At 37.7% G+C, this 12,047-nt stretch overlaps 1 protein-coding gene across 1 annotated transcript; it reads right to left on the bottom strand.

The window, feature by feature from the left end:
* Positions 1–773: 773 nt before the first annotated feature.
* Positions 774–3,992, bottom strand: LOC117637361 (cytochrome c oxidase assembly protein COX15-like). The gene is made up of 7 exons (XM_034372234.1): positions 3,759–3,992; positions 2,934–3,232; positions 2,328–2,553; positions 2,001–2,246; positions 1,782–1,892; positions 1,190–1,321; positions 774–1,072 (listed from the first exon to the last, which is right to left on the bottom strand). The coding sequence occupies exons 1-7, from the start codon at positions 3,921–3,923 to the stop codon at positions 902–904; spliced, it is 1,350 nt and encodes a 449-aa protein (XP_034228125.1). The 5' UTR covers positions 3,924–3,992; the 3' UTR covers positions 774–901.
* Positions 3,993–12,047: the final 8,055 nt, after the last annotated feature.

Genomic DNA, 12,047 nt, shown 5'->3' with positions numbered 1-12,047 from the left:
GCTTTTGTGTCTCTTATGTACATACGTGTCATATCAATGGAATAAGTGGAATCATCTAACCAAAATCCCATGCAGTTTTCGATCCTAAAATCGAAAGGTCATTCTATAGTGAGGGTCTTATAAGGCCCTATCTCTTAGCCGTTTGATCAAACTAACCCATTGATTCAATGGTTAAAAAACAGGACGTTATCTAAAGGCCTTAAATCACTATAGAATTCTTATAAAATTAACAACTTTGGGACATCATCTAAAGGCCCTATCTCTTTCTCTAGCTGCCACTTTTAATGAAAGCTGGTGGGTGGGTCATTTCCTTTGGCGGTAAGAGAAAACCAGTTACCCTCACCCACATCGCTTTTCCTCTTTAGCTTCCAACTCTTAAAGCACTTCCACCCAATTGCCATGACAAAGAGCAAAGGCAAGGCAAGAGTTGTTACTATTCATGTAAATAGTGGCAGCCATTGCAAAAGGTTGTGGTGTTTCCACCCATTCCCATGACAATTACTATTCACATGAGATATAAAGAGGAATTTATATAGAGTTTTGGTGTAAGAAGTGAAGAATATGACTGAGGACCCATCCTTTTAGTGGGTCATGAAAGGTTTAGTGGGGTTACTGAAAAGTTTTGACCCACACAATCGCTTATTTGACAATTTCATTGGCATTGCATGTCATGAGAGCGACGATGATTCATTACCACTTGCCACTCAAAGGTGTCCTCAGTAAGCTGAAGAACTGGTGGTCACTCGATAACAATGGAACTACAAGCACATCTCTGCACATCTAGAAAATAACTCCTTGATTGCCAGCGATATATACATAGAGCACAACAATCCAATAAATCTTTTTGTTTCATCCAATTAAAATGTCAAATGGTTGTTCCAAAATTGTACTACAAAGTCATCTAGATTGTCTTTGCAACTTGAGGTAGAGATTTAAGGAGAGACGGTGATGGCCTACGCAAAGTGTGATTGAGAAGGATCATCAGTGTCAGGAGAGTCAAAGCCCCAGCTTGATGTGCTGTACCAAGCTCTACAGGCACATATGACAGCAGTGTAGATATTCCCAGCGTGACCTGCAACAATAACACAACGAATTATGCAAAGCAATTAAAATCAACCTGGTCAAACTAAATAAATAATTCGAAGGAGAAGAGAAAAAAAAGGAATGAAAAGTTGGAAACCATATATACCTGAAGGCCAGCCATGCCTACAGCACTTCCAATCAAAGACCGAACTGCAGGATGTATGTCAAACTTCCTTGTTGACCACCACAAAGCACCAATTGAAAATAAAGTTGCAGTTGCAAGGATACGATGATCAAGCTACAAACAGGAAGAACAATAATTAATCACAACCCTACTAAATGTTTGAAATTTGAAAAGATTACAGAACAAGCTAATACACAGTAGAAGATTTAACAATTCTATAATTTCACAAAAGCAAAGTCGCCTAAAGAAAATGGTTATCATCACAAGAAATTACAGTGTAAGCTCAAAGAAGACACAGAAACTGCTGCTAGCCGAAACGCATTTCAATGGCCTTAAAAACAATAACTTTTTTTTTTTATAAAGATGATAACATAATCACATTTCATTTGTTCCTACAGAAAACAGATGTTTTATAGTGAAGGAAGAAACTTAAAATCAGACAACTTTCAAATTTTTAACTCCCTTTTTTTGTAATATTTCCCTTGTCATCAGGAAAGCAACCTTAGAGCTAACATATAGCAACATTAAGTCGCAAAAAACTAAAATAAAATATATTCTTTGGTCAGAAAGATACCTGCACAGTAGATGTATTCTCAAAGAAGTTCCGGATTAGTGGCTTCATGTCAAGAACATCCTCTGGGATCCATGTATCCCCCATCTTTGGAAAAGTATTATAAGCATGCCCCTGGAATTTTCACACACAAGAATATTTATAATCTCCTACTCAGGAAAAGTCACATACCATCCATTCAGTTCATTGTGAAAGGCAAGAAGGAAAACCAAAAATACATACAGCATCATTCCCGGCAACAAATGCTCCTGAGACAGCAGTTACTCCGACAAGTAAGCTTACAGGAAGAGCAAGTCGCTTCACCTTTGCTGCTCCACGAACCCAAGCTAGTGATTCAGAAGGTGGTTCAGGCATGACAACAGAAAGACCTGTCCATAAAAGGCCACAGTATATAGCAAAGGCTGAAGTAAGATGAGCTGCAAGACGGTAAGGGCTTACTCTTGGCTGAGAATATTCAGATGCTGGCTCCTGTGAGAGAGAATTATTTCAAAAATTCATCGCTTTTATTAAATTTCAATCAAAACCACGACAAAAGAAACCATAACTGACCTCTAAACCACTTTTAACCATCCACCAGCCAATTAAACCCTGCCCAGCACCAAGACCAAAAAGAGCAGACAGTCTCAGTCCAAGCTGTATGGTAATATACCCCTTACGGAGAAAATATGAGAAGGGCAACGCAAACATAATTCCCAGTGCCCTTCCCCACATTCGATGTGCATATTCCATCCAATAGATGAATTTGAAATCTTCAATACTCATCCCTCGATTTACACTACATGAGATCAAGAACCAGGTAACATTATAAGGGTCCAAAAGAACTTCAACTCCCATTGAAAGCAACAATGTAATATCAAATATGTAATTCGTCAATCCTACAAATCTGGGTTAAAGTCAACTACAAAAGCTAGATAGACACCTGAACAGTAAAATTATCATCACTCATATATAGTCATTCAGTCCAAAGCACATATTTTCTGCTTTGCTTCCACCTAATAGAGGATTGCATTTGTAATCAAACTTTAAGCAATTCTGGAAGACTTTTAATGTAATTTCAAGTTTAGAGGCATATCACTATGAGCTACTAAGTGCTTAAAATGAAAACTAAAACAATTGCTGCATAAATGTACAGTGCCGTTTCCACTTTGCACTAACCGCTTATACTCAGGGGACTGCTTGTACTTCTCAAACTCAAGCAACCAATCCTCATCTGAGAGAGGAGGAAGCCCCCCAGTAAATTTCCAATCAGTCATTGAAAGACCAGATCGCGTTAGTCTTGTAATCCCGCCAAGTATCACCATACTAAACACCCATGCAGCAGAGCCAAAAAGCCAAATGCCAACCATTTTCTGAGCACGAGGTCCTCCATTTACAAGAAGCTTCAATCCCTCCTTATTTCCGATGCCTACAGAAGCAACAGTGGACATATTCCTTATAGATGGTACATAGTTACCCTGAAAATGGCATAGGAAACTTCCTTTTTATTTATTATTTCACAACACATCCCAGCCAAACTAGTTAAATTGCAAAAATTTGTTTTTGGTGCATTTATTCATCATGGGAAAAGGAGCTACTTCAAAATTGATAGTCAACCTATAGAAAATAAAGATTAAAAGCAGCTGCATTCGATGATATGCTACAACTGAAAACCCGTAGTTCTCTGATTCTCTAATTCCAATCTATATCTTTTTCCCATTGGTTACAATAACAAAATGAAACTCAAAATCCATTATTTCATAATTAAATCTCAAAATTCTTAACTGAATGGTTTTGATTATCAGAAAAAATACTACTCAAATAAAAATTCCACAGCTGGAAATGAAACTGCAAAGCTTGTCGCAGTTCTGAAATGCTTCCCTAATTCCGCATTCACAATCGACCGTCCAAAATCTAAAGCACTGAACTTTAATATACTTTTTTCGAATTTACTTTCCAAAAATGAATTCAAAAGAATTTTAAAAAACAAAGAGAGAAAGGAACCTTAGAGAAAGATCGAAAGCCATCCAAGCATTTGCGTGTGGCTCCAATAGAGAAAAATCGATAAGATCCCTCGTTCAGAACCCTAGACGGCGTCGTTCCCCTGAGATTGTACAGAGCTTTGCTGTTGTTCTTCACAAACAACGCTACAACTCGGCTCCGAAACATTTCTCTCTCAACTCTCAAGTCCGAAACTGAGAGGGTTTAGGAGCGGTTTTGGTTGTTCGCGGCTAAATTTTATGCCTTTTTGCTCTTGGACCAGCAAACGACACCGGTTTAGGGACCACTTTAAACAAACGAACACGTGGTCTATCTTCAACCCACGTAGGAAGTGTACATGTGAAAAACCACAAAGTTTGATTGCAACCCGCAATAGATAACTTCAGGGCGAACGACATATACCCAATTAAAAATTAAAGTAAAATATTGCAGAATCAAACCCACTCTCCAAGATTTAGAAGGCATTATCGAAATCGGCCATAGAGTTTTAATTTTATTAATTTACACATAATGTTTTAAGATTGTATCAATTTACACATTCCGTTAATTTCACTATCAGCTAAAACTCAAGGCCCACAAAGGAATACCATATGTATGTCTTGGTGGGTGTAAGTGCAGATCTAGAGGTGAGATATCACTCATGATTGTATCGGGGGGTGATAAGAAGAAAAACAGAAAATTTAAAAATAAAAATCCTGAGATAGTTTACACCATAAATTTTCCATATGGACCCCATGAGGATTAATGGCATGATATGGGCCCTTTTTTGTCACGAGCTTGGCCCAACTGACCAGATTACAAACCAGCTTTAAAGGCTCACAACCATGGCAACAGACTCGACCCAGGCTGGAACCACAAGCCCATTCAAAACCCAGCTTTAAAGGCTCACAACCATGGCAACAGACTCGACCCAGGCTGGAACCATCCCAGATCTTTAATATTGACTGTCACCAAACGCATCTCCAAATGAGAATTATCGACTTGTAGATGTGATGGATGACTTTTGGCAACAAAACCGCTCATGCCTAGTTATGCAAGATAAGCCATTGATAAGATACTGAAAGTCATGAATATTTTTGTGAGACTAATTTCAACTCAAACATGTTTGCAAAAACCAACAATATGTGAGATTAATTTCAACTCAAACATGTTTGTAAAAACAACAATACCCCACATTTGAGTTGAAATTTGTATTTAGAAAAAATGCTGCCCTTGCAGCAAGTGTGGGGTTGTCTAACTTTGCATTTGCACAAACTTGGATCAAGATCTCCAAGATGTAACTTTGCATTTTCATTTTCTAATGATATACCAATCCATTGTTATTTTCAAATTCTTTTGCATTCATGTTTCCATCAGAACATGGGTGGAAGTGAGAACTACAAGTACAGACATATAATCAAACATCACCTACCTATTTCGGCCATTTGGGAGAGGGAGAGGGAGAGAGAGAAACGTCACACAAACTGAGAGTTTCAAGTGAGATAGAGAGAGTGCTAGTCTTTGTGACAGAGTAGAGGAGGGTACAATGGGAGCTTTATACTTGAGCTCCAAAGCCATGTGCCGACTCTAACAAGATATCTCTATTTTAATTTTGTTTTAAAGTATCTTCCTTGTGTAAAAAGGCATATGTGATATCAATTTTATAAATTCTTTATAATAAAAAATTAAAATATCATCCGTGATATCAATTTTGTTTTAAAGTATCTTCCGTGCACACAATTATAAATTCTTTATAATAAAAAAATTTAATCTCATCAAATTATACAAATTCTGGAATATCAGTTTTTTTATTTATTAATATGGTTTTTATTAATAAATTCATTTTAACATGACATAATATATAATTATTCATATGCAGTCTAGTTATTTCCTAGTACTTTTTGTTAGCTTGTAAAACTCTGCTTCAAATTTTCTTCCTTCCTTTTCTAAATTTCAAGCTTCAAAAAACATTGAAATCGTTATTGAATTTTAAATTGATAAAAGAATGATGATGATAAGCTTATAAATTTAATCGGGTCTACGCGGCTCTTAGAAAAACATAAATAAATTCTCAGTTCCAAATTGGATCCATAACCCAAAGTTTTTAAAAATTGAGAGAAGAAAAGTGAAACTTTACGACAAGTGAAAAATGTGTGGTTGAGGACGTTTTCATCAACAACTAGGAAAAAGAAAAAGGATTAAATACATTTTTGGTCACTAGTTTTACATGGAAATTCAATTTGGTCACAGAGAAAATTTTTTAGCCAAATTGGTCAATGTGTTTTCCAAAGTTTACAATTTATAAACATTCCGTTATCTTCCGTTAAGTGCAGTTTTTATTTTATTTTTTTAGGAAAAACTCTCAATGAATTAGGGTATATTGTGCTATTAGGGTTTAACAATTGAGATAAATTTTGGGTTGAAATGGAAATTGTGAGGTAGAAGAAAAATAAAAAAGTCAAACAAATTAAAATGAAATCAACAACTTTCCAATATATTTTGGTGCTCTATAATCTTGATTACGTCTCCTTGCCATCTGAAGTCACAATATGATTGTCACTCAATTGATTCAAGCTCAATATTGCTAAAATATGAATATGGTTTGAATGTATTAGGTTAACTTTATTCTTCTCCATAAGGAGACATATATAAGAGTTTACATGTGGGCTTTACAAGGAATTAGATACAGTAAAGAATTAGGAAAGTATTTCTTAATTGTACAATAATTTATCAATTATATAAAAAATAGGAAAGTAAATCCCTTAATTAATTAAGGAAATAAATCTCCTTGATTAATTAGGAGACTAACGTCAACACTTCTCCTCAAATTGGTGTATATATGTCACCAATGCCCAACTTGGTAAGTGAGTCATGAAATACTCTTCCACAAACAGCTTTGGTTAAAATATATGCCAATTGATCTTCTGATCTTACGAATGGTAAGCGGATGATCTTCTTCTCAATTTTTTCTTTGATAAAATGTCTATCCACCTCAACATGTTTAGTTCGATCATGTTGAACTGGATTATGGGCAATATCGATGGCTGACTTGTTATCACAATGTAACTCCATTGGTTTTCCTGACTTGAAACCCAATTCTATCAATAATCTTCTGATCCACAGTAATTCACTTCGTGAGCCATTCCTAGATACTCTGCTTCAGCACTAGACCGAGAAATCACTTTTTGTTTCTTACTCCACCAAGTGGCTAGGTTACCTCCCACAAAAGTGAAGTAGCCTCAAGTAGAGCATCTGTCAGTAACGGAGCCAGCCCAATCAACATCTGTATATCCAACAACTTTGAGATCTCTATTTTTTTAGAACATTAATCCTTTTTTAGGTGCTGACTTTAAGTATCTTAAGATCTGATCATCTGCATTCCTTGGGACATACTGGGTGAATGCATAAATTGACTAACCACACTCACAACATATGCAATGTCTGGTCTTGTGTAAGCTAAATATATCAACCTTTCAACATGGCATTGATATTGTTCTTTATTGGTTAGTTCTTGATCCATATCTTTACATAACTTGTGATTCATCTCGATGGGTGTATCAGCAGGTTTGCATCCAAGCATTCCTGTTTCAGTGAGCAGATCTAATACATACTTCCTTTGAGATAAAAATATATCAGTTGTGGACCTGGCTACTTCAATTCCTAGAAAGTACTTCAAATCACCTAGATCATTCATCTCAAATTCCTAAGACATACTTCTGCAATTTTAATTACTATTATGTGTCGTTTCCAGTTACGACTATGTCATCCACATAAACAATCAATGTAATAAGTCTTCTTCCATCACTCTTCAAGAACAAAGTGTGATCTGCATTACTTTGTATATATCCAAAATTCTTCATGGATTTAATGAATTTGCCAAACCATGCCCTGGGGGATTGCTTTAACCCATACAATGACTTTCTGAGCTTCCAAACTTGATTCTCCTTATCACAAGCTAAGTTACATCTTGGTGGCAAGTCCATATATACTTCTTCTTCCAAGTCTCCATGTAAGAATGCATTTTTTTACATCAAACTGATGTAATGGCCAATCGAAATTTGCTGCTAGAGACAGAAGAACTCTGATAGTTTTAATCTTGGCTACTAGGGCAAAAGTCTCTTGGTAGTCTATCCCATATATTTGTGTGTACCCCTTCGCCACCAATCTAGCTTTATATATTTCAATGGATCTATCTACTTTGAGTTTCACAGTATAAATCCACATGCATCCCACTTTCTTCTTTCCATGAGGTAATGGTACGAATTCCCATATCCATTCTTCTGGAGAGCTCGCATATCTTGATTCATGGCTTCTTTCCATTTTGAGTCTTCTAGTGTTTCAGTTACACTCTTGGGAACAAGTATGTCAGCCAACTGATTCACAAAGTGTACCCGTGACTCTAATAATATGTTGATAGATACAAAATTGTTGATGGGATATTTCCCTTTTACATTAAGGTCTGCTTCCAAGTGAACTGGAGGTTTTCCACAGTTCTTTCGTTTTGGAATCTGATATACAGGCTATGTGCCTTCTGAAATTAAATCATCATGGGATATTTCATTAATGTTATCAGTTTCAAGAAAAGATGTTACCTGAATGAAGTCCTCAGCAGGTCATTGGTGTGGTGCTGGAGATGAAGAATTTTCCGGAGCGGGCAAAAACTCATCAATTTTCTCTTCCTGAGTTTAACAGCTGGGAGGCCACTGGTCCTCCAACAACCAATCGTGTTGAAGCAGATTCGGATTTCCAGGAGACGACCGGTCGCTTTCAGGCTGAGTCTCATGCGACCGGTCACTCGCATCCTGCGACCGGTCAGTTTCAAGCGGAGTTGCTAGTGTCACATCTCACATCAACCAACGGAGATGGGGTGATGTGTCTTATATGTATATGTCCGCCTCCATCTAGAACGGGCCTTTTGGGAGCTCACTGACTTTGAAGTCATGGGAACTCCGAAGTTGGGGCTAGAGCAATCCTAGGATGGGTGACCCACTAGGAAGTTGCTCGTGAGCTCCTAGAAATAAAACCGTGAAGGCAGAAAAGGGGGCCCAAAGTGAACTATATCGTGCTACGGCAAAGCCGATCTTGGGATGTGACAGCTGGCGACTGGTTCCTCACATCCTGCGACATGTTTTTTTCAGTCTGTGACGATTCTGAAGGAAAAAATTCTGAAATGTGAGAAGTATTAGTATCGCTATCCTCCTCATGTAAGCTGAAAAATATAAGTCATGTTCCCAGAACACAACATCCATAGAAATATAGACCTTTTGACTAAGAGAATGATAACACCAGTACCCTTTCTGATGAGGTACATAACCGATAAAAACACATTTTTTGGCGCAGGGATCCAATTTGCTGCGTTGGTGATCAATGTAAGTGGACAAAGACCACACAGCCAAAAATTTGGGGTTCCAGGTTTTGGGTATGAGGTATTTGGATATGGTGGTGGAGTGTTTCAAGAGGGGTTTTGAAATTTAAGATACTGAAGCGAATCTGATTGATAAGGTATGCTGCAAAGAGGACAACTTCTCTACAAAAAGACCTAGGCATATTGGCACTAAAATGATAGGCACGAACTACTTCCAATAAGTGTCTATTCTTTCGTCAGCCACACCATTCTGTTGAGGAGTGTAAGGGCATGTGCGTTGATGGATGATGTCATGATCTTGGAAGAACTGATTAAGATCATGGTTGAGAAATTCTCAGCCATTATCGGAACGAAGAACTTGAATTCAAGTATGAAATTTTGTTTCTACCATTTAATAGAACTGTTGAAACTTGGAACTGACTTCCCTTTTTGTTTTGAGAAGGGAAACCCAAGTTATGCATGTGCAATCATCAATAAACGTGACAAACCATCTAGCTCCTCCTGGTGTGGTAATTTTAACAAGGCCCCAAACATCAGAATGAACAAAAGAAAAGGGAACCAAACTTTTATTTGAACTTAAGGAAAAAATAACACGATGGCCCTTGGCCAGTTCACAAATGTCACACTTAAAACTGGAAATATCTAAATCGAAATATAAGGAAGGAAATAGCTTCTGTGAATATCCAAATGAAGCATGTCCAAGACGGCAATGCCATAACCATACTTCTGAAGTCTTCTTCTCAACACTCGCACCCCCAATTGGGTAAGCTTGAATTAGGCTAGCTTCACTGTCATATGCCAAATCCAGATAGTAGAATTTGCCCCTCCTAGTACCACGACCAATCGTCTTGCTGCTGAGAATGTCCTGAAAAGCACAATGAGCAGGCAAAAAAGTTGCTGTGCAATTCAAAGCCATAGTAATTTGGGCAACATACAAGAGATTATGGTGTAAGGATGGAACAATTAACACAAAATCCAAAGTAAGGGAGCCAGAGAGAGAGAGGGAACCCTACCCAATTACTGGAGATGGGGTACCATTGGCATTAGGCACCACCGATTGAAATGCCGATGTATGAGAGGTAATTTGTCTAGGATCAAAGGTCATGTGATCAGTGGCTTCGGTGTCAATGACCCATGTGTGTTTCTTTGAAGAACTATGCAAAACATAACCGTGGGTACCTGTTCTGGCTACAGAGGCAGAGGCGATAGCCGGTGCAGTCGAAATCGCAGGACTTACAGGATCTTAGGTAAAGGATGTGTTGAGTGGTTTGCTCATATTCTTGCGGGGAGCTTTGGAGTGGTCCACCAATCCGGGTACCCAATCAATTTGTAACAACCAGTACGGGTATGTTTGCTTCCACCACAGTGAGTGCATTTGTGCTCCGGATGAGAGCTTGTGACTTGAGTTTGAGAAGCACAACTGAAAGAGGATGGAGGGCCCCGTGGACGTTGAGTGGCCAGGACTGCAATGTCTGGAGTACTGGTCATGGTCAGTCGTTGTTGAGCTTCGCGACGGACATAGGAAAAGGTTTGGTCAAGGTCTAATTTGGGATCTTTGGCAGGATTTCCCCCCAGACTTGATCAAACTGAGGGTCGAGGCCAGCAAGAAAAAGGTGAACACGAAGACAATCCAATTCAGTTTGACGTTCAGTCACGTCGGCGTCGTAATGCATGCGATGCAGAGTGCGGTGAGCAATCTCCTGGAAGATGGTCTACAATTAGCTGTAGTATTTGTGGACAGGTGCACCATTCTGTTTTAGAGAACGCATGTTTGTTGAGATAAAAAAAAAAAAAAAAGTTTCATTCCTACCATTAAAGTAGTTTTTCTTCACGGCATCCCAAATTTCTTTGGCGGTACTTAAACGGATGAAATGACTCATCAAGTTGGGTGACATGGAGTCGATTAGCCACCCCTTGACTCAAAACTTCTCTGTACACCATTTGTTGTAGGTGGAGGAGAGCTTGGAAGGTTGCAGGGCGTCGCTGGTGAGGTACCCCAATTTTTCGCGGGCAGCAATACACATCTCCATTACTTGAGACCATAAGGCATAATTGGTCTCTGTCAAGATGATGCTAGTAGGAAACAGAGTGTTGTTACTATGAATAGTAACAAGTTGGGAGGATGGTGGATTAGTGGATGGGGGGAGTGGAGTCTGTGGGTTTTGAAGTTGAGACAATATGCATGGCAACGGAAGGATGTAAAAATAAGAGAAAAGTATGTGTTTAGAAATGTGGTATGTGTTTAGGAATATGAAGGTATGAGGGATGTGTATGAAGATATGAATCTAGGAAAGGTAAAGACGAGGAATATGATTTAAGGGGTGTGTGTGAAGAAATTTGGTATAAGGATTTAGGGTTTGTGTGTGAAGAAATTTGATATGAGAATTTAGAGATAACTGATTATCGATTGCTCTGATACCATGCTAAAATATTAATATGGTTTGAATGTATTTGGTTAACTTTATTCTTCTCCATAAGGAGGTATATATAAGAGTTTACATGTGGGCTTTAAAAGGAATTAGATACAGTAAAAAATTAGGAAAATATCTCCTAATTGTACAATGATTTATCAATTAGATAAAAAATAGGAAAGTAAATCCCTTAATTAATCAAGGAAATAAATCTCCTTGATTAATTAGGAGACTCACATCAACAAATATGGCATCCAATATGTGACCTTATACCTTACAATTTTGAGTTCAACCCAAAATTTCCACCAATTTTGAGTTCAACCCAAAATTTCCACCAATTTGTTAAATCCAAAATCGATTTGACAAATTTCCACCAATTGATTCAAACTCATAAAAAAATAAAGACAAAAATGCACTTAAAGGAAGTTAACAAAAGTTAATAGAAAGTCTATAAATTGTAAACATTTGGGAAACACGGTGACCAATTTGACTAATTTTTTTCTCAGTGATGAAATTGAATTTTCATGTAAAATGAAA

This window comes from Prunus dulcis, chromosome 8 (genome assembly GCF_902201215.1).
Source record: "Prunus dulcis chromosome 8, ALMONDv2, whole genome shotgun sequence".
NCBI classification, from domain to species: domain Eukaryota; kingdom Viridiplantae; phylum Streptophyta; class Magnoliopsida; order Rosales; family Rosaceae; genus Prunus; species Prunus dulcis.
This window is presented reverse-complemented; position numbering and strand designations above follow the sequence as displayed.